General features: G+C 39.5%; 1 protein-coding gene across 3 annotated transcripts in view; it reads left to right on the top strand.

Annotated features, from left to right (window-relative positions):
* Calcrl (calcitonin receptor like receptor) overlaps window positions 1-26,456 on the top strand; it is a 91,414-nt gene that overhangs the window by 18,596 nt on the left and 46,362 nt on the right. For all 3 annotated transcript variants that reach the window (XM_048425866.3, XM_048425867.3, XM_087900102.1), the window contains 3 exons: window positions 20,772-20,862; window positions 23,214-23,300; window positions 25,117-25,249. In XM_048425866.3, coding sequence (XP_048281823.1) covers window positions 23,250-23,300; window positions 25,117-25,249 — 184 coding nt within the window. In that variant the 5' untranslated portion in view covers window positions 20,772-20,862; window positions 23,214-23,249. The remainder of the gene's footprint in view (window positions 1-20,771; window positions 20,863-23,213; window positions 23,301-25,116; window positions 25,250-26,456) is intronic.

Here is a 26,456-nt window from a genome sequence, read left to right as displayed (position 1 = left end):
TAGCCTTCCATTACATCCATTTGAATCAGTAGTGCTTTAGTTTTGGCCCTAATAAAATAGCCTAGAGTTGAGACCAAGGAGAGACGATGCCTGTTCTCAGCTCAGAGTCGCTGTTACGGACCATATCCCAATTCTCTAACTCCTCCTGGCTCCTGTGTTCTAAGTTCTAAGTGAGCAGTTTCTGCTGTAAGGTTTTCAAGTCTACTCCAGCTCTGAGAGCCTGGAGTATCTGATTGAAATACTTTGACCTAGAGAGGACCTGAAAATCCCCACTGTATGTGTATGGTTCTAACTAATAAGAAGACTGAATGTCATGGTTTAGGTTTTCTAACTTCAGGCCTTTGGAATGGTTAATTTGCACAATATACTCTGAAACTTGACTGACAGGTAGGAGAGAAGGAAGGGCAAGGTCTCTGACTGACGGCTCTCTGAGAAGGATCAAACTCATCACTGATCTTTAGTCAGCTTGCTTAAAACCTTCTGACTCCACAGTCGTAAAGACACCAACTTTCTACTAGGTTTCTAAGTAACTCCTACGCACAGCTCACAGTTAAATCTTTATGCAGCTTGAATTGAATCCAAGGTGTTGTTTCATGCACAAGACTTTGGTTAGTTTATCCTGACCACCTTGACTCAAGATTCAGCTCAATAATGACCGCTAAACTAAGTAATCCAGGTTGTTTGGATTCTAGGTTCCATTTGATTTTTTTTTAACTTGAAGACTAGAATTATTTGTTAATTCCACTGTAATTAATGCTATTTTGAAGATAAATAGCATTTTAATTAGTCTTGTCCTGACATATGAGTATAAATATTGGTTCATAATAAATCATTATTGTTTTATTTTCTATCTTGACTTAATTAACCTTTCTGTCAAAGCAGGTTAGATATCTCCTACCAATTACATTAATTTTGATGAAACATTTTCTTCTAAAATTTCTGTACTAGAGTGAACACAATAAAATATAGTTTGGCTCTATTTATTTGTTTATGTTCACACTGGGTGTTAAACTGAGGACCTCGCTAGGAACAGGCTATACAAGGGCTGTACACCTGCCTGTCCACAATTCACGGAGGTCCATCAGAGCTACATCTCAGCTTTTCTTCACTTTTAGTCAGTTTACTCGGTAGAGCCATCTTTGGGTGTTCAAAGATGATCTCATTTTTCCCTGCTTTCTTTCTTCAGTTGTAGATGCCTCTGGCATGTTGCATTAACGTGTAAAGTCCTACTTATATGTTTAGAAATATTGCTTCTATTTCTGCTGGTCAGTAAAGACACACTTGCACTCTGTGTTTCTATTCAAATGGACAAGCCTCTACTTTAAACATTCGAGAAATGTCTAGAACCTGTGAAGAAACAAAGGGAGTGTTTATAAAGGGGCAGAGCGCTTGACTATGGCTCTGCAGGAAGTTCCTGCTGTGGCCAAAGGCTCTTTACTTTCTCAGACTACTATAGATATCTCACAAAGGAAAACCAAGCACAAATATTTACAGCTTTTTATGTGCTGGATCCAAAACCTTCCTGCCAGTGAGAAACAGACCTCGGATGTAAAGAAAAGTAAAGCTGTGGTCCCATCAGTCTGTGATGGAACTGCCAGACCCTCGCTCCTGGTTTGCATTCCTAAAGGTTGTTTGGAAAGATCCATTTCTTTGCAATCAGAGCGTTTTTATATTTGATTCTATTATCATCATCTGGTCTTCTACCCCCTTTCCCTTTTTTCTCTTTGTTTCTGTTTTTGGTTATTTAGAGACTGGGTTTCTGTGTAGCTTTGGAACCTATCCTGGAACTTGCTCTGTCGGGCAGCCTGGTCTTGAACTCACAGAGATCTGCCCCCGTCTGCCTCCTCAGTGCTGGGATTAAAGGCCTGCACTACCACTGCCCATTTGAATGCGGTTCCTTAAGAGGCCTTGATCTTGTTTTATGAGACACAGGATCTTTCATTAGCCTGAAGTTACCTCCCAAGGGTGATGATTAGCTGGCCAGTGAACCCCCTTCCCTAGCATTCCAGGCCTCTCTTTCTCATATAGGCTCTGGGGATCAAATTCAGGTTATCCTGCTTTGAAGACATGCACTGTACATGTCTACCTGAGCTATCTCCTGGCCCCCAAATGGGTCTCGTATAAGAAAAAAAAATAGATATCATCTTTACTCAAGATATGTTTAGATAGATCAGAATTTGTCAAGTCAAGTTAGCAGGCTGAAGGACAGATCATAATCTCTTCATATGGAGACTATTATGGCCAATAGCAGGTCTTTATCAATGCATAAATGAAATTTAATAGAAAATTGATACATTTCAAAATGTTCTTGAAGATTTCTTGGAGAATAATAGCTCTTAAGCCCCAGTGGTTGATTAGTTATCTTCCTATGGACGGTACATTGGGAAACTTGGCCTGCTAGAAACATCAGAATCAAAAAGTTAGACCAGCCCTAAAGAATAATGGCTTTCATTTATGACTTTTTTTTTCATTTGTGGCTTTCAGCCACACTCATAGCTCCTCTTCACACTTCAACACTTTAGTTTCTGATGGCCTCCCTTTCATATGTCATTATAATGGTGCTAACTAGATTTAATCAGGAAGAATTAGGCTCTCCTATGTTTAACTGAGTTTATTACTAAGACACTATGCAAATGAGAAATTCAGAGTCACGTCTGGTGGTCCAGGCCTATAATCTTAGTTGCTCTACTTGGGAGGATGAGGCAGGAGACTTGCAGGCTTAAGGCCCATGTGACTTATCATGGCTCTGTCTCAGAATAAAGAAGGAGGAAAAACTGGAGATGGAATTCTATGGGAAGACTCTTGCCCAGCACACACAGAGCCTTCGGTTTATCCCTAGTAAAACCATACAAATATTAGAAACTAGGAGACACTCTCTGCCTTTTATGTGGTATAGCAGCTCTACATCATTCTAAATCTATAGACATTTGTAATCAGAAATGATTAAGATGGAAATGCTTCACATAGCCATTATTTATAAGCTAACCATCATTAAATTTTATATTGCTGCTATTTTGTCAATTGACATATATGATTGTTTGCATTTGTCATGTACACTGTGATATCTTGAAGCACATATGTATGGCACAGGACAGCTAAATCAAGTCAATTAGCACATGAATCCCTTTACAAAGTACCATTTTGTTTATTTTTTTGGTGGGATCCCTGCTGGCATTTCTCTAGGATTCCTTTTAGTGCCGTTAACTGCGCTCACCATGCTGCACAAGCAGTGCATCTTTTGAACTTACTCCTCATGTGTAACTGACTTGGTGCACTTTGACCAATATCTCCGCAATCACCAACTCCATCATCTCCATAAAATCTTTGGGGACCACAATGTACTGTCCAGGTGTGTAAGATCTTGAGGTCATGTGGTGTTTCTCATCCTGGGCCTGGCTTATTTCTCTCAGTATAATGTCCTCTGAGTTTGTGTTTTTTTGTTTTTCAAAAATGTGAGTTCCTTCTTCTTTTATGCCTGAGTGATGCACCACGGGTACATAGTACATTTCCTCAGGCACTCGCCAGATGAAGATGCTTAACTTGGTTCCATATCCTGGTTATAGACACCGTTGCAAACTTCATGTTCCTAAGATATGTGTAGTAGTGCTATAGCTGGATTACAGAACAGTTCTATTCTTATTGTTTTAAAGGAATCCTATTTTTTATAACATCTACGTTAGTTATATATTCTCACCCAAAATGGGAAGGTGTTTCTTTTTCTCCATCTTTCATGAATTTCATCATCACTGTTCTAACAAGTGGGAGGTGATATCATGGGGGCAGGATCAGAGAAACGCTGATTAAAGGATAAAAAAATGACATGTAGCTAGGGCATGGTCACAGTATGGGCATTAGTCGATGACATTATATTTTTCTTGACATAACAGCCATTCAAATGTTTTCAGCCAATATCTTATTAAAAATAACACTTTAAACTTTGTGTCTGAATGAAAAAATGTCAAAGGCAGAAGATTTCCTGCCATAAACACCACTAGATCCTGATCCAGCACGCAAGGTGTCTCTGTGCACTTCAGATCTGTATTTTTTTCAATCAGTTTATCAAGAAGGGTTTGTTTCCCTTCTGTTTCTCAACATTTTCAAGGAATTCTGCTTTTGTTGCTGTTGTTATTTTATTTTGTTTGATCCTCATAGTCACAGTAATGACTGTAACAGTGTTACATTTGCTGACCCAGGACACACTTTTAAGAATTGACTTGGGGCATGCCTGCTGTTCTCTAGGGTACCACTGAAACCCCCTTTGTGTGAAAAGTTTAATGGCATACGTGTAAGATTAAGCCCTCAGTCAATGTCCCAACGTTTAGAAGACATGCATTTATATCTGTGTGGAGTGGAACTCTTTCTCTCCTGCACCCCATATTCCATCAGTTAAGGAGTTCACACTCTGGTGATGCAATGCACCAGAACCTCTTCTTCATGTGCTGCCTTTAGGACTTTCACAACGTCATCCATTGCCCCAGGCCTGTGGTTTGTGGCACCAACATAAGAATATCTCAACACCATCATTTTCTGTTTATGGCTAAATCAACCAGTTAATCAATACACTAAATGAACACTTGGCAATTCATGTTTTCTAGGAGGTTCAGTTACTGAATGGATGGGGACAAAAATATGAAGGGAAGAGATTGCCTTGTCGACTGCAGGCAGGGGTCATCTTTTGCCAGTTTTGTACATGTGCTTTGACTTAGAGTATTTTATATTGATAAAAAGATAGTTTTATCATCCTCTTCTAAGGTAGGTTGCTGATAACTATGGACTTTTTCAATACAGAATAGATTTCAAATGAGTCCCTTTCGAGTTGGCTGTGCTTTATGTAAAGAAATTAGCAGTAGGCTTAAAATGTGACCATATTTGTAATTCTTGTAATTTAAATTTACTACTATGTAAAACAGTTGACTAATATTGAGAAATTCAGGAAACTTTGTGAGTAAAAATATATTAATTGACTTTTGTAAGCAACTATAATTAATTACACAGCTTTTCCATACTCAAAGCATGGTGGGAAAATTCCTTCTTGATAAGCCCCAGAGGTCCAGACACATAGGTAGCATGATATGCTGGACAAAAGGTTGGTCAGCATCCCGAGATGGATGGAGCAGGACCATGCAAAGTCCATCATGGACTTAGAACACTGAACAAGTTAAAATGTTAATTTTTCTTTGTCATGTTCCATATCTTGGCTGTAGATAACAGGAACCATGGAAACGGAAAGCAACGGGAAGAAGGGACTACTGTTTCTTAGTTGGTGATAAAAAGATAGATTATAGCAAAATTTGCATATAAGTTATATAAATTAACCCTTGTAACACTATTCTCTTTAGATATAACACTTTCCATCCTTCCTGCTGAATTGAAGCAACTAATTATATCCAGTATTAAATTTTCATTGCGGTAATAGCATTCACAGAGTGCAGATTCATTGCTAGAAAATATTTTCAGCTCACTACATGCTGACCCTTCATTTGTGAACATTCAATGCTGTATAGATTGCATCGTTACTCATGTTTTATTTATGTAAGCACTGAGTTCAGAAGAACTAAATAGCTTTTCCAAGTTACAAAGATATGTACCTGAGTTTAGATGATTCATCAATATAACCCAACCTCAGGCATTATCTATATTGTATTTGGTGCAAATTTCCAGTCTTGGCAAGTAACTGGCTCCAACTTCCTTCAAATTGATGTGCTGGCAAAGCAGTTCTGTATTATCCCCACTGGAATTGCATAGCTACTCAAACACAAATCACGGTTTTCTCTGTGTGTGTGTGTCCATTCTGCCACCATCAATACACAAACTTGGAGCCTGAATGAAAGGAGCATTGAAAGATGAGGCCGTTAGCAATTAAGAACTGCTGATGGTATAGTAATTTATATTATCCGGAGTGTTCCAAACCCTCTCTTATCTTCTTACTACGTTATTAAGAATGATTTAGATATTATTAGTGTCTCATAGCATCCTCTTGCTTCCCCCCTATTTAAGAATGGGCAAATGCCGTCAGACTAACTGGGAAAAGAATAACAACCACCGCAGAGCAGTGGCCAGATAAGCGCTGCAGCTCCCTTGCAGGTAGAAAACACAACACACTAACCATGGTAACAAGGCGACATGCCTTGCTCCTGTCTTTTGCCTTTGCTCATTTTCTTTCTCCTCTTTAGAATCTATTCTCTTTCCTTATTTTCCCATCCTCTACTCTGCCTCCCCAGTGCTGGGATTAAAGGCACGTGAGCTTCTATTGACCTCTAACAAACATGAGTGAAGAAGAGTCAACTTCATAGTTATAACAATGTTTTTATTTCTCCTTCCTTTCTTCTTTCTCCTACCCTCCCGCTGCCCCTCCCTCCACCCCAACCCTTCTTTCCTTCCTCCTTCTTTCTTTCTCAATCTCTCTCCCTCTCTCTCTCTCATATGTGTGTGTAAACATGGTAGTGTTAGGATTGAAATCCTTCTTGCATGCTGAACATGTGTTCCTCCATATTACCCACATCCCTTTATATACATGCTTTATTTAGTTTTGTATGGATATTATATAATACCAAACTATTGTGGCTGAGTTTGTCTCAGTTGTATTAAGAGTACCCATGCTGGAGCTTGGGGAGATAGCTCTCACTGGGTAGGAACACTTGATGTCCAAGCAAAAGATCTGCTTTCTAATCCCCAGCACCCATATAAAAAGCTACGTATGTTACCTGGGTATTAACCAGCCTTTTGTCCAGCATATCATGTTACATATGTGTCTGGACCACTGGGACCCATGAAGAAGGAAATTTTCCCACCATGCTTTGAGCATGGCAAAGTTGTATAGTTACAGTTGCTTACTGAAGTCAATTAATATATTTTTCTGGAATTCTTCATTAGTTTTACATAACACACACTTTAAATCACAAGAATTGTAATGTTCTTCTCTCAGTCAGGAAACTTTATAATCTTAGCTAAAACTTGGTATTTGCCTCTGCGAGGGCCTTTCTTGGTTTAGTCAAACCTTTATCCGACGTCTCCACGTCTTCCAACACCCCTGTGCTTCCCTTGAATTCCATCAGCTCCTTCTCTTCCTTTTCAATAACACAAAAGGAGGGAGCAGATGGGACATTATTGCTTGTTTCTCTACAACAAAGCTCCCCAGGACTGCTATCCTGCCCTGCTCTGTCCCAGTTTTAAAAGCTGGCCAGCTAGGTCCTTCCCAGTGCTGCTTGGCATCCCGTTTTCTCCAGTCTTCGGAGAAATTGAAATGTCTTTTGTCTGGTCAAACTTTCTCATCCAAATACATCCTTGTTGTTGCTGTAAAGGGTTGATGTCAGCTTTATCTAAAAATAAAGCTGCACTCCACAGGTCTTCCCACACCTACCGCTAAGCTTCTCCTTTTCAGAAGCCACCTCGCCCGAAGACTTCTTCATTCTTGTCTTCATTCTTCTTTCCATCCCTCACACAGGGCTCCGCTGCATCTGACTTTTGATGAGCTCCCTAAACCCAACCGTTTCTCCTTACCGGAAACAGATGTCTGCAGGTGTTGCAGAACATAGACCATTGTCTTTGGCAAGTTACCGAAATCTGAGCTCAGTGTGTTCTTTGGGGCTCTGCCTGCCTTCACAGGCCATCTCGCAGGTCCTCTCCTTTGCCCGCTGCCCCATCCCCCTTCTGATAGACGCTATTTGCTTATGTGTTGCTCAACTGCCCTCCAACTACAGATGTCTAGTGAAATACCACTTCCTCCAGGAAATCATCCCTCGAGCCACCGTATGAGGTCATCTCCTTCCTTTGTAGGACTGATCTTCATCTGCGACTTTAAATGTGTGCAAATGTTTATCTCCTGTCTTGGCAGAATAACTTAGAAGAAGTTTCAGCTCTCTTTACTCATACCCAGTCCTCTCTCAGGTGCCCACTGGTACTTGTTGTGTGAATATACTGACCATCAGCGGATATAGAGCCTCATGCGATAGCGTGTGCATTCTACCCTGGAACATTGCTGTGTTGCTGTCCGCACTGTGACGACAGTCACTCAAATTGTGTGACTTTAAGGTCAAATATTGCTGCCAAATCTCTTTGGCTTAAAGTTACTTAAGCTTCTTAGTACTTGTGAAGGAAAATGTCAAAAAATATGTATTTCTTCACAGATGCTAGATCCCAGCATCTCCTTCATTGGCCCAGAGAGACAACTTGACTCTTCACTGAAGGTTGTTTCCTAGTCAAAACAAGCAAGCCTTGGAAGCTCCCTCAAAGGAGGGAGGAAAAGAGTACTTGTTTTGGAAACACTTTCCCAGGGAGATCAAGGCAATTACCCATCATTATTTGACAAACAGGGTCAGTTAAAGGCATTCACATGTAAAATTTCTCTTCATGAAATCACTCACAGCCTGGTCACAGCCTGGGGAGAAAGAAAGCCCTGTGAGGAAGAGAAAAGACTTTGGACCTTTGAGCAGGAAGAATTGCCGGCCTTTTCTGTGCTCTAAATCATTTACTTATAAATCCTGTAAACGAGATCGCCACTTCTCTATAACAGATAAATTCAATACTTCCACAAAACGGCCTTAATCACTATCTAGACTAGAGAAGAGAGAATGGGATAAAAAACGATAAGAGAAAAAGTGCTGTGTTGTTTTCCTTGGTCTTTGGAGTCTTCAGCTATTACAAGGATGTAATTACCTCCTTCAACTGTGTGGTGATTACATTACTTCATTTCTTTTTCTAAAAGGTTACTGGTTGCTTTCTAAATGGCAAAAATTTATTTATGCATGTCAATAACATAACAAAAAATCTGGATTATCCCAAGGGTTCAAACGAAAACTGTTGTAGAAAGTAGCTTGCCTTGTTTCTCTGTACAGAAGTCGACTGTAGCTCCAGGGATATTCACTGCCCATGTTTATCACTGTGGTGAAAGTATTGTCTTCAGTGGGGATTTTGGTGAGTGAGGGTAATGCTCTCTCTCTCTCTCTATTTCTCTCTCCCTTTCTGTTGCATTTTTGATACATGGTCTTTCACTGTAAACCATTCTGGCATGGATTCATTGTGCTGTGAAGCTCACCTTGTATTTGAGGCTGACCTCCTGCCTTGGTCTCTGAAGTCCTGCTCACCTTTAGTTTTTAAATGGAAAAAATATGCACAGATAGTAGAAAATGCAGTTTGGGTCTAGGCTGTAGTTCAGTGGCGGAGCCCTCGCCTAGCACCCACAAAGCCTTGAACTTAATACCAAACCTCACAAAGTAATAGCAATGAAACCGTCAAGAGTATTGTATTGAGCGTCTTTGAGCTTTATTGCTAGTCTCTGTTTCTTAAGAGTGCTCTAAGTAATCTTAAAATATAATGTTAATCTTCAGAGCATTTATTACGGCACTGGGAAGATAAAATTCATGGTAGCTATAAAACAAAATAAAAAAATCAGTTATATATATATCTATATATCAACAAGAAAAGGATGTTATATATTAAATTGTAATTTCTGTCTCCTATAAACTTCAATGTAAATTAACAGTTAAAATGTTGTTTTCGGTTTGAACTTTAATACTTAATGTATTTGCATATACATACACTTTTCTTATAATAATATGAACACATTAGCAGATTTTTACTTAGAACAATAGATTCGAGAAAGGTTAATGAACTTTAACAATCTGGTATGAAAATGGAGTCCACCAGGTGAAAGATGGTGCCACATACTGACTGTACAAATGTTTACACACTGACTACACAGTTGTCTACACACACTGACTACACAGTTGTCAACACACACTGACTACACAGTTGTCTACACACACCGACTACACAGTTGTCTACACACACCGACTGTACAGTTGTCTACACACACCGACTACACAGTTGTCTACACACACCGACTACACAGTTGTCTACACACACCGACTGTACAGTTGTCTACACACACCGACTACACAGTTGTCTACACACACCGACTACACAGTTGTCTACATACAGTGACTACACAGTTGACTACACACTGACTGTATAGATGTCTACACACACTGACCGTACAGATGTCTACACACACTGACCACACAGTTGTCTACACACTGACTGTACAGATGTCTACACACACTGACCACACAGTTGTCTACACACTGACTGTACAGATGTCTACACACACTGACTACACAGTTGTCAACACACTGACTGTACAGATGTCTACACACACTGACCACACAGTTGTCTACACACTGACTACACAGTTGTCTACAAACCGACTGTACAGTTGTCTACACACTGACTACACAGTTGTCTACTCACCGACTACACAGTTGTCTACACACAATGACTACACAGTTGACTACACACTAACTACACAGTTGTCTACACATACTGTCTATACTGTTGTCTATACATATAATGTTTTTGTCTGGTAACAGAAACTAAGACAACACACAAAGATAGGATCTTTAGGAAATCATTTGTACCCTTCTCAAAAAGTCTTAGAACCACATCTCTCATCTGTTCTAGACGCCATTCTGTCTCCAGTGTAATCCCTGGGTTTGGTTAAAATCAGAACCTGGGTTTCTTCATATGCAATTTAATGTTTGTTTTTAATTTTTTTTGCTCACAACTTTTATGCTAACTTTTATGTATTTATGCTAACTACAGCTGTAATGTCAAAGCCCCACATATTTATTCTAGACTTTATTTCAGATCTCAGTTCTTACTTGGTGCCCAATGATTAATTTTCTATTTTTATTTTAAAATTGTATTTTCTGCTATAATATGAAGGTCGATATCAGTACAAGTGATAGTGAAAATGTACTACTAAAATCTGAATGTGCACTACAGGTGAATTAATAGAGATCACTCATTAAAATTTTCATTTGATATCCATGATTTATTTTTTATTTTTCTTTGTATTGAAAATAGATTTTCTTGCATAATATATGGTTTCTCTTCCCTCTACCCCTCCCAGTTCCTCCCCACCTCCTTTCGCATTTAAATCCACTCAGGAAACAAACATGTTTCCATGATTTATATGTCTATTAAGTTTTTATGTTCTTCAAAATTATGAGAAAATTTCTTTAGCAAGTTTATTGGTTTTTTTATTTTAAAACCTAACAAAGTAAAACATTTTGGTAAGTCATATATGTGTGTAAACACACAGCAAATGCACCATAAAAGTCAGCAAAGCGCATCCCTTTTTAAACAGTGACGTTTTCAGTTCCAGTGGTAGCATGGCAATAGTTACAGATTTGAAAACAGTAGATTGAAAACCGATAAATTAACCGTGAATAAAGCTGAGGTTCCCAGTGCTTCTCCGTGCTTCAGAGCTCTGCTTCTTCCTTCTCCTTGGTGGTTCCTTACATCTTCCAAAATCAGAACCTACAAGATTTTTCTTGACAGGACGTTCCCACAGATAATGTGTTTGAAACATGAACTGATTATTGTTTTATTACGTTTTCCTACACACAATTTTTATAGGTTAATCAAACATGCACTATATATAATATTATAGAACAAGAAAGTATCTGAAACATTCTGGGACTTAAAAAGACATTTAAAAGGACAGATAAAGAAAGGGATGGATTTTACTCTCATCAGGTGCCCTCTGCCCTGAACGTTAGTGGAGTCTGCTGGTAAGTTTTGATGAGACACAAATGAGGTGATTACTCTCTGCTTCACAGCCACTCAATGGCACTAATTTATAGGAGCACATAGAGCATCAGAATATCTCAAATGATAAAAGCATGCACACACACACATTCACACACACACCACATGCTACACACACATACACGTTTCCCTGTGTACAGATACATATAGATCTTAAATAGTACAAGTAAGAATATAAAAACCAAAATATTAAGTTATTCCCAAATTCTCAACCTCAAAGGGCATTCTTTTACACATAAGTGTTACAGCTCCCCCCCCCCCCCCAACCTTGCGTCCACCTTGGGTCTCTTTCCGCCAGTCCCTCTGGAACTAAGACCCCCACTTTGTTTGCAGACCACCACATCTGACACCGCCCCGCCCACTGGTTCTCCTCTTTAACTAGGAACTCATGAAACTAACAAAAACAAGAGTTGATAGCGCAGACTCAGAGGCCCCTGTGGCAAAGCGTGGAAGATGCCCTCTCCTTAGTAATACTATCCTCAGGCAGAAAGAGAGAGACAGAGACAGAGACAGAGACGAACACATGGCATTGTTGTTCATTACTGCTCTTAAAGGAGAGGGCTAACACGTGACCAAGTCAGAAGCAGCTGGGTTATGCACACACGGTGAAGTCATTTGATTAGAAGCAAATGACGGAGACGCAGTTCTCTTTCTCATTCATTCTTGAACGCCTTAAATCCCAGCAGCATCAGTGGGCCGCAGAGTTTACTTTACAAAAAGCTGGGAGAGTGAACACTGTTAAATATTCATGTATAATTTGACTCAACATCACAAGTTTTGTAACTGTAACCAGTTACATAGTGATCCCAGTCGCGTCGTTTCTGCTCTGGGGAGAGACCACCACTGCGCAGGCAGCGTTTCCCCGGGCACTGTGCTCAGTTGGTGATTGGGGAGCTTAGCATGTGCGATCGCACATGGGCCTTAGGAAGCACATGCTATTCCCATCTTACAACTGCAGACGCCTGGAGGAAGGCGCAGGCCTGGCGGCTGCAGGTGTCCAGAACACTAGGCCTTCTACGTGCAATCAGTACCCTCTGCCGAGCTGCGGCTCACTCCTAGGGTTTGCCTCCTGTGCCCCCCCCCCAAACTTCTAGTGCTATTTTTAAGTGTTTTTTTAAATGCCGAATTGCCATGCCGTTTGGATAATCATTTTGGCTCCTGCCCCCAAACACCTCATCGAGTTTTCCAGCCACGGGCACCATTAAAATATCGGTTAGATAGTGTTTATCTTTTGGTCCTTTTCATCTATTTCCTTTTGAGATTGCCATTGTTTTGTGGCGCAGACAGACTCTTGTCAAGGAAGCCGTGTGCGAGGAAGACAGACACGTAGCTGGTGACTCGGACCGCACTGCAGTTAGAGAAACGTGTCAACTGAGGCAGCAGGGTCATTTCGAAACTGCCGAGGCAGATTCACTGTATCGTGGCTGTTTACTTGCTTTTCAGAAACAAGAGACATTTAAAAAGGGTAAAGTGAAGGGGAGCCTTATCAGGTATGTCCAGAAGCACTCCGCACCTCAAAACCAATTCCATAGATTTAGCGAAGACATGTTTTCCAGATGGCTCTTTACCTCCTGAGTGTAAGAGTTCTGCCCGCTCAGCCTCAAGGTACTGACTTTATAATGAGGGGCATCCTTTTCTTTCTCTTTTAGGATATTTAATGTTTACAAGCAAGTTTTATTTTCTGTTCTGATATTTTTTTCCTCTTGGAAAACTCTGCCTGGGTGTGCAGACTTTCCCCCAGATGGCTTGTCTGAAAGTGTCAGGAAGGTGCGCCCCTTTCTTCGGACAGTTTTTATTCTGATTAGAAGGCACCAAGAGAAGAATCCCAGGGTGGGGGTTGGGGGGGGCTGTGAGGTTAGGAAACATTTCGCTGTTGTTAAGGCCTATTAAAACCTGTCAAGCATGACAGGGCGCTTTTTTTTTTTTCCTTTAACACATCCTGGTCCACTTAGAGCTGAGAGTCAGAAAAAGTGCTTGGCACAACGATTTAGCAGGAAAGAAAGCTATTTTAAAAGTCTTTTGGGAACATGTTTGTGCAACAGGAAAAAACATACAATTGGGTTGATAATAGCAGCGCGTAAAGGTTAGAGCCGCTGGAATGGGTTTGCCATCTTTTTCACAGGGAACGCGTTGTTCTTCGGCGGCTCTCACTTAAGTAGAGCTTAATTCAGCAAGGAGCCCCTTCCTGCAGACTTCTTTTACACTGGAAAGTCTATTTTTAAATCACAACCCAGACATAGTCCCAAGAGTTGATAATTAAATTAAGCGGTGTTTGGGATGTGCGAGATTACAGCTGCTGGCAGGGAAAGCCTGTCCACCGAGGCCTGACCGTCACATGGAGGTGTCCGCTGGTGAATTCCCCTGAGCCGCTCAAGTTCCTCACCGTCATGGGCTGGCTCACTCCTGCACACTTGCCTTTGTGTTTCTAGGTCTTCATCCCTAGAAAGCTGGCCTCTTCATCCTCCGCTCATACACATCCTTGCTGACTTGAAATTCATTCGACACTAATGTATGCTGTTTAGGGGGGACAGGGAGGTTGGTTTTTCGAGACAGGGTTTCTCTCTGTAGCTTTGGAGCCTGTCCTGGTACTCACTCTGTAAACCAGGCTGGGCTCGAACTCACAGAGATCCGCTTACCTCTGCCTCCTGAGTGCTGGGATTAAAGGTGTGAGCCACCACCGCCTAGATACTAATGCCTGCAAAAGTGATCGAAACTAATTTGCACACACATTTATCATAGTATATAGTTTTGTTCCTTCATACTAAAGGCAGCCCTTTCCAGACCAAATGTCTAGGGCATGATGGCGGGTGAGAACTGCCCGTTTCAAGGCTTTCTTTTTCTGCTCTCTATAATCATAAGGTCAAGGCTCCTGGAGTCATGAAATGTCTGAGCTGGGCTCAGGATCCCCCACCCCCCAAACCACCACTTCTCTTAGGTGTCTCTGAATCAGCCATTGATTCCTATTCCAATACCCAATATCCAATTCTGAGAATGACCTATACTTCTAAGTTACTAAGTTCTCAGACCACCCAAAATGAAAGTTTTCTAATATCACAGACATTTAAATACGTTTTTCTGTGTCTTGGTCACAGTGAGCTATTGAAACCAATCAACATGGGCTGAGTTCTAGAAGTCATGAAACGGGAACCTAGCTCCCTGTCTGGGTTACTAACGGAGATTTCCTCTCTGGTTATTCTCATGCGGTGTCATTGATGGCACACAGAGTTCCAAATGTTAATGTACATACACACATACATGTACACACAATGCACACCCTCCTCCTCTTCCTCTTTGTGTAAGCCAATCCCTCAGTGAGACTCTTCTCTCACGGCTCCATCTAAACTCACCACCTCCAAATGCTCCATTTCCAAACACGACCGCATTGAAAATTAGCAAATGTTGGGGTGGAGAGAGGCATAAACCTTTTACCTGGAGTCTCGTCTGTTTCCAATCCCATCTTCTTGTTTGCTCACATGATAGTTTACTCAGCTCCCTTGCTTAGAGTGCTTTGCTGTAGACTTCCAGTATAACTTAGTCTCTTCAACAGCGTGCTTTTTTCTCTTTGAATTAATCTTTCTGATTTCCAAAAGGAAATTTTGTCATGCATATTTAAATTTTTTTTTGAGAATTTCATATGTAAGTGCCATATTGGCACCATTTCCAGCCCCTCATTTCTCACCAACACTTCCCTATGGCCACCCCTCAAATTTATGACCTCTTCTTTACTTTTGCTAAATGCATCCCCTTCCCCCACACCACTGATCCCATTTAGTGTTGCTTGTCTGGACATGGTTTTAAGACTGAACTCTTAGGACTAGATAATCCAGCAGAGGGATCATTCTTGGAGGAAAGTGATTGATTCTCTCTCTCTCTCTCTCTCTCTCTCTAGTCATTGATTGCTCTTCATCTAGGACTGGGCCTAGATGAACACCCCCTTATCAAACATGTGAGTTGCATGTTTGATAAATCTCTGCTTTGGGTTGCCTTTTCCTTTTATTTCCTTTTCTCTTCCTTTATGTGTATATGTGTGCATGCATGCACATGTGTGCATGTGTTCATGTGTGTCAGTGTGTGTATACACTGAATCTAGGACCTTGTTCCTTTTGGGTCAATGTTCTACCACCGACATACCTTCAGCCTCTCACTTCCATAATGGCATCATTTGTACCTAAGCATGTATAACTTTGATGTGATCCAACCCATGTTTTGTTAGTAACTTGCACTTTTGATGTCATGTCTATAAAAGTGTTTTCTAAAGTAGGGTGACAAACAGTCTTGCATACTTTCTCCTGAGAGTTAGCTTTATGTTTTGAGGTGGGTGTAAACATATTCCACAGGTACACTTTAAGTATTGATCATCTGAGAACATATACCACCCACTAACCATCACTTTTTAGATCCATTGAGTTTAAGTGTTAGCTATGTGACCCAAGCTAGTGGGAGCTCACTGACTCCAGACTGTCAGCTGGGGAACCTGTATGTAACCGAACTAGGCCCTCTGAATGTGGGTGACAGTTGTGTGGCTTGGGCAGTTTGCGGGATCCAGTATTTATTCCTAGTGAATGAACTGGCTCTTTGGAGCCCATTCCCTTGCTTGGCCTAGCTACAGTGGGGAGGGCCTTGGTTTTGCCTCAAGTGATAGTGACAGACTTTGTTCACACTCCGTGGGAGGCCTCACCCTCTCTGAGGAGTGGGTGGGGGATGGGGTGGAGGGGAGGTGAGGGGAGTAGGAGGAGGGAAGGGAGAGGGAACTGGGATTGGTATGTAAAATAAAAAAGATTGATAAAAAAATAAAAGTGTTAGCTATGAATTACTAGCAGGGCATAGAATATACTAGGCAGGGGATGATAAATCCTTAAATCATTTTTTTTTTTGTAGAAAATATTTAGTTTTACTTTGGTAAAAGAAATCCTTAAGTATCTAGGTCATGTGATGGGAAGACATGTTTTGTGTCATCTTGTAGGTATTTTGTGCTATTTTAACCACAGGGTGAAGAGTGAAGCTTGCTTAGTCTAAAATTAGTGAACTTTCCCTCTACAACAACTTTTCTCAAAACATTAACAAACCAAACCAAACCAAAATTTAAAGTCAAAAGTGTGTGGTCACACTGATGAGGAATTTCAGAACTGTAACTGACGTTAAATATGGCCAGAGTCAAAGGCTCTGATGATGTCTTCGGCTTTTCAACAGCATGGTGTGCTTTGCTGACTGTCTTGGCTCTGGTAGGTTACACATGGTAAAAGGATGCATAAGAATACCCTGATATGGTGCCCTGCCTGCCCTTCAGCTACAGTTTGAAGATGTGCTCTTCCGACAACCCTTCCAGAAGGGAGGATCCTGACTGTATCTCCATGGCTCATCCAGCCTAAATCAGAGGGTTCGTTAGACTGATCAGAGCTGAGTCACATCTTACTTCAACTAATTCTTTCCATATTAGATGTAGAGAGTTTGCTGCATTTTTTTTTTAAATGGCTCCCTCCCACCTTTTACTAATTGGGCTGATATTGGCCACTTGCCTTTTCAAATAAAAAGAGTGTGACCAAAATGACCGGAAAATGGCTAATTATGCCCACAATGGGGAAATTATTCCCATGAGTAAATACTCCAAAGTATAAAATGAAATCCCAAACGCGATCACAAAGGAATCTCTCTTAATAGTTATTCAGCCATCCAGCCGGAATACTCATTAGATCAGCAAGTCAGCAGAGCCGCTGAGCTCCTTTGGCGTGTATCCTACACAATGTTAGTGAAGGCTCTTCCAACCCGCCTTGAAGTCAGATTAGAAGGCTTCATGTAGCCATCTTTAAAAAAAAAACTTACAATGTTATTTTTTTTTATGATGCCATTATGTACAAAAATTTTGCTAGAGCTTTTGTTTCTACAAGCTCACTATTATTCAGCCAAATGGTTCATTTTCATTGTCAGATTCAAACTAAAACTCTTAGACTATGAGTAATTGGAGACCCAAGTAAAATATTCCTAAAACATTAAAAACAAATAGACCAGAAAGAGTGTCAGGAGATTGGTTTTAAGATGTTAGGGATATAGGTCTTTAAAATGGTTTATTTATTTATCTTCTATTTATTTGCATGTATGTATGTCTGTTTGAGTGTATGTTTGGCACATGCATTCAGATGCCTGAGGAGGCGAGAGGACCTTAGATACCCATGAACTGGAGTAGCAGGTGATTGTGCGCTGCCCGATGTGGGTGCTGGTTTGATTTCTAGCACCCACATCAGGCAGCTCACAATCTCTGCAAGAACAGAAAGTGTTCCTTTTGGAAATAATATTATTTATTTTTGATTAACACAATGTATTTTGATCACATTCAGCTCTCTTCTTCCATCTCTTTTCAGATCCATCCCTGTCTCCCTACCCATCCAACTTCATTTTCTCTGTCTCCCTCCCCCTCTCTCTGATCCCTTCTCTTCCTCTCTCTCTCTCTCTCTCTCTCTCCCCCTTCCTACCTACCTATTGAGTCCAATTGGTGTTTCTCAAATACTCTGGTATGAGGCCAACCCTTGGAGTGAGGTCAGCCTAACAAAGTCACACCTTTAAAGAAGGTGTGTCAATTGCCAACAGCTGCAGAGATAGAGGTGGGGCTTCTCAGTCAACATCTCAACTCCATTCTGGGATTTTGTTAGCTGGAGCTTGTGTAGGTCTTGTCCATGCTGCCCAATTGCTGTGGGTTCATGGGGCTAACTGCCCTCTTTCCTGGTAGTCATCCACCTCTTCTGACTCTATTTCTGCTATTTCTTGACCCCCCCCCCCAACTATACAATTATTTTATTGCTACTTCATAATTGTAATTTTGGTACTGTTATCAATTGTAATGTAAGTATCTGATATATGACCTTAAAGGGGTTGTGGCCCACAGGTTGAGAATCACTAGTATAGATTCACAATCAAAAACCTTCTAAAATAAGAAATAGGAATCGCTATTTATGATCCAATTTCATGATGCCAACGTTGACATTCTAAAGCATTTTACCAGGTCATCTGCTTATGTATTTAGTAAATGGTTATGAGCTTCCATTCAGGAAAGTGCGTTGACCACTCAGACCATACTAGCAAATGAAATAGAAAATTTAAAGGAATAATACATTGTAATAAGATATAATTAAAAAGGTCAAACTTTATATCAGAGGACTTTTTGCAAATCTAGTTGCATTTTAAATTTTTGTAAATCAAAAATTCAGTTGTATTATTCAATGTTCCAACTATCCTAGACAAATGAAAACTCATGTTTGAAAATATAATACAAATGAATATGAAACATTATTCTATGCTTAACTAGAATTTATTTTTCAACGTTTCTGATATTGCAGATAATCAATGCAAATTCAAGTGTAAATAATGTATAGCTCTAGACATGTGAGGCCAGAACATAGATACTTGTGTTGATGTGACCCTAGTGGCTTGTATGTATCATGCATGTGTGCATGAATATGCACAAGTAGCGATAAAATTGGTAAGCCTTCCAAACAAATTTTCTACAATATGACTCTATACCAAAAGACAAACTACAGATATCAGAGAATTAATTGAAAAAATTATGAGGAAATATATTTATGAAGGGTAGCCAATCATTGAAAGTTAGCTCATTAGAGGCAAAACCTTTGACTAATTATGCATTTAGCTTTGTAACCTTTGATTTAGTGTTTTGTATTCATTTATTAATGTTTTGTGCTTATGTGGTGGAGGAAAGCCCTTGCTTGGCATAACTGTGGTGTCAGATGATTATTAGCAGCAGTTTATTCTTGCTTTCCTTCCTGGGGGTCTTCAGGCCATGTGGCTACTCAGGCTGGCAGACTTGGTGGCAAGCACCTTTTCCTTCTGAGCCATGTTTCTGGCTCTTTTATTATTATTTTTTTTTAAGGAAAAGTTTATTTAATACTTAATTACATCAGATACTATGTAACCGCCAAAAACAGAGGTTGCAAATAGAAATTTTACTGTTTTAGATATTAAACACAAAATGAATTTCTTTTCCGTGGTTGGAATAATAAAATGCTTCAAGATTAATCATTATTAACAATATGGTACTTGAAAAGGGTAAGAGTAAGATATATCCACAGAAGTGTAGAGATATCAGTGATTGTATGAACAGAACCTGTGAAGTTGTGTTCACAGTAATTTAACGAATCAATATGTACGTCTTTGCGTCTTTGTGACGTCAGCAGTGCAGCGTGGCTGAAAGCAGGGTGTAAGTCAGAGCTGCCAGGCTCTATGGCTCATCAACTCACCAATCCCAGGAAACGCGAGGTGCTCGCCAGCCGCAGATGAAATGTGTTACTTAGTGATGAATTTCACTTTGCTATCATTTTACATTCCTTAACCAGGCATCTTAATACGTTATTATCGCTGTGCTAAGAGCTTAGAAAAGTACACGGATATGTGCCTCTCTTTAATAAAATACATGTGTCCTTCTCAACCCCTGAGCCCCAAAATTGCTTTTTTCTGTTTTTTTAAAATTGATTCTGGATGATAAAGTTTCAGAAAACCATACCCATTATTTTAAAATAGAATGATCAAAAGTACTTCTAAATCACATAAAAATATAAATACATATAGAAAAATCTACTAAAGTTACAAATACCTTAGGAAAATACGTTAACAAACCAATAAAGAAAGAAAAATGTGAGTGCTAATATTCAAAATCATTTTGTTTGTTTGTTTATTTGTTTTTATGAGACAGGGTCTCTCTGTATAGCTCTAGCCTGGATTCAAATTCTCCATGCTACCGTGGCTGGCCTTGAACTCACAGAAACCTGCCTGCCTCTGCCTCCAGAGTCCTGGGATTAAGAGTGTGTGCCATCAGGCCTGGCAACATTTTGCTTGAAAATATAACCACTTTGAAAATTATTTGCTTGCAGAAAATACGTACATTTCTAGGCCAATTGTGTTCTTATTATATAATCTAATGTTTATATTGAAAATTACATTCAGTGACTAAATTGTCTCATGGTAACTCAAACATAAGCAAAGAAGCTAAATATCAGGATAAAGACTCCTTCCCAGTATCATTTCTGTAGTTCATTAAAATTAGAATAGCTTAGGAATATATAATTTTAGTAGAGGTATTACTTAGAAAATATGTTATGGAAATGATTTTGTTTTGTTAGCATCATTACATTATTTTAAATCAATCCATATTGTAGGTCATGACCCTTGTAATTAAGAAGTTATTGAAGACAATGTCGAGTGTGGGCCAGGAGAAAATGTGATTAGAGTCTGGAGACGACCGTGCATGTGAGTATCTGGAAACGAGGCTTTCCCGAACTGAAATAGCAACGCGCTAATTACTAAACTGCAGAAACCTGGATTCGTATTTACAATCTAGCGCCCGGTATTTTAAGGCGTGAGAATCACACAGTCCTTTCAGATTGTCCAGGGTAGCTGATTGATAGGATAGAAGCAATATTCAGCAGATTGCTGATGATCAAAAAAGAGCAGCCACAGCTGGCTAGGTGAGTCAGCAGGGCAGACAGTGGAGCAAACTCAACCTGACAGCTGATGGAGTCTCAATCATGTCATAAAAAACCCCACACAACATGGCGTCATGTGGAAAAGGGATTCTAATTTTATTCTGAAAATGGTTATAGAATGAACATCATGCCTTGTTTTCTAACAGAATTTAATCTAAAATCCAAGTTCATTGTTCAATGGCAAATACTACTGAATATTTTTTTTTTTTTTTTTTGAGACAGGGTTTTTCTCAGTAGCCTGGGAGCCTGCCCTGGAACTCACTGTGTAGACCAGGCTGGCCTCGAACTCACAGAGATTCACCTGTCTCTACCTCCCAAGTGCTGGAATTAAAGTTGTGTGCTACCACTGCTGGGCAGTTTTTTTTTTTTTTTAATTTTCTGCAAGAAATCAGTGCTACATTTAAGTGTGTATTGTGTCTGGTGGCTGTCTCACGATACCCAGATGTTTAAGATTAGTCTGTTAGAGTATATTACTAGGACATCAGCTTTAGGAACTTCAGCCCAGCAGAGGCTGTCTCAGTATGCAGCTGGCAGATGTTGTGTGAGAGGCCCTTTCACCAGCACAGAATGTGATCCAGCATTAGAAATACACTAATATTATTAATAATCTTCACCTCATAGCCTTATTTCAATGATATCAATGACTTTGAGAATATTCTTATATTCCTGACTTAAAAGAATTAATCGCTGTGTTTACTACTTTTCTTATCATTTTAACAAAATACCCATCAGGAAACAATATCAAAGGAAGAAGGTTAATTTTTGCCCATAATTGGAAGATTTAGTCTATTTTGTCAAAGAAGCAATGGCAGTAGGGGTTTGAACTCTGGTCACGTTGTGTCTGCAGTCAGGAAGCACACCGCAATGGATGCTCCCATTTGGCCTGCTTTGTCTTTTCTTATTGAGTTCATGATCCCAGGCCACAGAATTCTGCTCCCTACAGTTATTAACCCATCCACTAGTTCCTCACAGTCGCACCCAGAGGCTAACTTAAAACAGTTATTTATTTATTCTGTGTCCAGGCTGCAGTTTCCCCTCCTTCCTCTCTTCCCAGTCCTTCCCCCATCCCCTCTCTGCTTTCACCCCCAATCTCCTTCATTCCCAGTTAGGAAAGGGCAGCTCTCCCATGGGTATCAACAGAATACGGCACATCAAGTTGCAGTAAGACTAAGCACCTCTCTAAGTATTAAGGCTGGGCAAGGAGACCCAGTATGAGGAGTATGGTCCCAAAAGCCTGTATATGAGTCAGAGAAGGCCCCTGTTCCCACTGTTAGGTGTCCATCAGAGGACCAACGCACAAACTGTTGTAACATATATGCAGAGTGCCTAGGTCAGTCCCTAGTTGTGCTTCAGTCCTCAGAGGCCAATTTAATGTAGATAATTCCTCATAGGTGTCTTCCTACTGATTCAAAACTTGTCCTTTGATAATTAGTATTAACATAAATTTAATCATAATTTCTACAGTGAAGAATTAAGAATTGAAATTTCTTCCTTCCTTCCTTTCTTCTTCTCCTTCTTCTTCTCCTTCTCCTCCTTCCTCCTCCTCCTCCTCCTCCTCCTCTTTCTGATAGAGTTTCTCTGTGTAACAGTCCTGGCCATCCTGGAACTCACTCTGTATACCAGTCTGGCCTTGAACTCACAGAGATCTACCTGCCTCTGCGTCCTGAGTGAACCTCTTGGCTTGAAACTTCATTTTTATGTTGTTTGAATGTCAATTCTCAAGAAATTGGCCTGGAAATAATTTCCTTACTTAATTTGAAGTCAGGAAACTACAGATAATGATGTATATATAATAAAATATAAAAGATAATTATGTAAAACTGATTCTGTTTGTAGTTAAATAATTTTGTTCAAATTTTAATAAAGGCAAAGAAAGCAAGATACTTTCTAATCACACAAAAATATTTATACAAAATGTTTTCTTATTTGTAAATCAAATTAAACTAGAATATATTTCACTAAACTCTGTTACACTTTAAGCCATAATGTTCTCACTACTTGTATGACTACTAATCAAATCCTTAGGATTACTGTAGAATTATAACAGATATTTTCTTTTGAAGTACTTATTGATTTCATGAGTATTGAATTTTATTTCTTTTATTTTTGTTACAGTTTGAACATACAGCACATTTCATTTGGACTCTAAGGATGGAGAAAAAGCATATACTATACTTTGTGTTTCTCTTGCCTGTTAGTATGGTAAGCATTCATCCCCACATATTTATCTTATTAGCTATGATTAGGTTTTATTTACACTATAGCTCCAAATGATAAAAGTTAATAAAACAAGTTAAAGCAGTTATTAGATGAGTACTGATTTCATTTTTGTATTCAAGTAATACAGCAATATTCTACTTCTTCTTAGTATTTTTATACTGTGAATTTTTATGACTAATATGAACTTTGGGGTCTTTGGAAGATTAGTGGACTCCTGTTAAACTCCTGTTAAAGTGACAAAGTTAGGAAACACTGGGATGACATTTCATAATAGTACAGTTACACACAGCACATAAAATACAGTTAGAGAGACGCATGGGTTCTGTTATTTGTTGGAAGAGAACCCACATTCTAGTCTTTAATTTTTTTTTTTTGTTCCACCAATTGGTTGTCATCTAGGAGACATGTGCTGTATTTCGTATTTGTTTACTCGTTCATTCATGAAGTCATTCATTCAAATAGATCTTGATGCTGAATTTGGGGCGAGTGTGTCTCCGTGTGTATGTGCACATCCATGTGCATCTCTACATATGTGTGTTAGAGCCGTGAAGCCAGAAGAGGATCAGCAAAGCCAAAAGAACTGCATGTCTCCCGGTTTCACTTTTTATTGGTGTGTCTCTTCATCTTGCCCTCTGCATCCAATTAAAGCAAGCTGTGTTGCTCTTCTTTATGTGAGCAAAAACCCAGAGACCCATATAATCTCATCGGATTCTGTTACAGCAAAAAATTTTCCTCTGGGGGGGGGAACGGGGAAAAAAAAATTTTCCTCTGGTGTTTCCAAGCGAAACCCTCAAAAGTGTTCAAACAAAGGAATTAAAAAAAAAAAGTACTGAAAACTTCAATGAGCACACAAAGCAGTATTACATTTCTGTGAGTCCGCGCATTGGAAAATATCCTCAAGTCTAGAAGTAGTCTAGTGTCTGCACTTATGAGATGTTATCTTGGGTGGCTGACTAGACTTCAAAGGACAGAACTGTTTCTTCAGTTAACACCCCCAGTTAAGTGTGCCAGCAAGCTACATGGGCCAACTTGAGTTGCCTGCAGGCCACACTGTAGATATCACCAATCACCTTACTGTAATATAAGGAACTCTGATCCTTTCCCACGGACAGTGTGTAAATATACTTGAAATTATTATTACTTTTCTTGATTTCTACAAATGTTTTCAGAGAAAGGGTTTCATGTGTTTTGTTTTTTTAATTCTGAGTTGGAATAGGATGTAGTTCAATCTACAGTGCTTGCTTAGCTTACACGAGATGCTAGGTTCAACCCCCAACACTGAAAAATAATTGTTAACATTAGTGCTAATCAGGCAATATGATGCCATCCAGTGAAAAAATTATTACTTTGACATTACAAGTGCACACATTTGATGATTTTCCATGTGATCGGTCCTCCCTGATATCTGGCTGCTATTTTCTACTGTTTTACAATATGAAAGAGAGTCTTGGTAGTAGTGATGGATACCTTACCAACATTCACAGAGCAAGTAACAACTATAAATACAGTTGTTGGCATTTCAGAACAAGTGTTTAGGCTGTGCTATAGTCAGCCAGCTACCATAGACGTGGGCGAGTCAATGGTGCTTCTCAGTGCTGGTGTTGGCATCGCCCCGAAGGCTGTTAGAACTGGAAACAAAAAGAGTTTAGACTACAGAAACTGGCGAACGCTACACACTGGGGGCTTTCCTCTTGAGAGTCATTTAGTGATCAGGCACCTCTCTGTTCTTACTGTTTTCCACCAGGTCTCTAATAAAGATTTCCACCATTCTAAAGCCACTGTTGTTTTCCTTCCCTAGACTCTCGTCATGGCACAGGCAGAAGAAGAAGGCTTTAACCAAACCGAGCTGGGAGTCACTAGAAACAAGATCATGACAGCTCAATATGAATGCTACCAAAAGATTATGCAAGATCCTATTCAACAGGGAGAAGGTAGCTGCTACTAGTTCTAGATGCACTTAACACATATTTAAAAGAACTAGCTATGTGGGCTCTTTTCATCCATTAATTAAAAGTTAACTACTTACTTATTTTCTAGTCTATGTACAAATTTCTTGATGCATCTGTGAAGTGTGTTTTATGACATGATCCAGCTCACTCCTTAGTAATATTCAACAAAGTGCTTCTTACACAGAATTTTCCAGAATTATCCTTTCGAAGGTGTAAAAATATTAGTAGATATTAATATTAAAACAAGACAAGTCAATAACCATTAACCTTCAGTTCATGTAATTTATAAATTTATTTTTTAAAAAACACCTTGCTTGATAGAACTTGAGGTATAGGAGGCCTTTCTGTCTATGTGTTGCTTTTATTGGTTAATAAAGAAACTGCCTTGGTCTGTTGATAGGGCAGAACTTAGGTAGGCGAGGAAAACTAAACTGAATATTGGGAGGAAGAAGGACGAAGTCAGGAAAAGCCATGGATCCTTCACCTGAGACAGACACCAGTTAGAATCTTTGCCAGTAAGCCATTGCCATGTGGCGATATACAAATTAATAGAAATGAGTTAACCAATAAGAAGCTATAGCTAATGGGCCAAGCAATGTTTTAATAAACACAATTTCTGTGTGATTGTTTTGGTTCTGGGCGGCTGGTAAGAACAAGCAGGCCCTCCGCCTTCAAACTTGTACATGGGTGTTTTTTTATAGTACACTTATGTTCATAGTAAATTTGGTAGCAAAACTACCTAAGTCTAAACGCTCTGTTTTCCTTAGGAATATTCTTTGCCACTAGCACCATTTGTGGGGGACTTTCCAAACACCAGACCTCTGCCTTGATTCAGGACATACAAGATGAATAGCCAAAGTACAGTTTCTATACATATCTAAACCCTAAAGAACTCCCTGGCTTAATCTTGGATCCCAAGGGAGGGTTAATTCCAAAGATAGGGGACAAGAAAGAGTGAATCAAAGCAAAATGTGGACCCTTTAGACAAGTCTCATTTTTAAACTCTCAGAAGAAAGGTTTCAAAATATTTAGAAAAAACTCCTTCATTTATAATATACTTGTATGTAAATCAAATAAGAAAGTAAAATTGAGTATCTGTAATTAAAAATCAATTTGCTGTTAAAAATTAGAAAAAAAACCTCTTTTTCACATTTAGCACCTTTACTTTAATTTAAGTGAACATTGATTT

Source organism: Myodes glareolus, chromosome 21 (genome assembly GCF_982192425.1).
Source record: "Myodes glareolus chromosome 21, mMyoGla1.1, whole genome shotgun sequence".
NCBI lineage: Eukaryota > Metazoa > Chordata > Mammalia > Rodentia > Cricetidae > Myodes > Myodes glareolus.
This window is presented reverse-complemented; position numbering and strand designations above follow the sequence as displayed.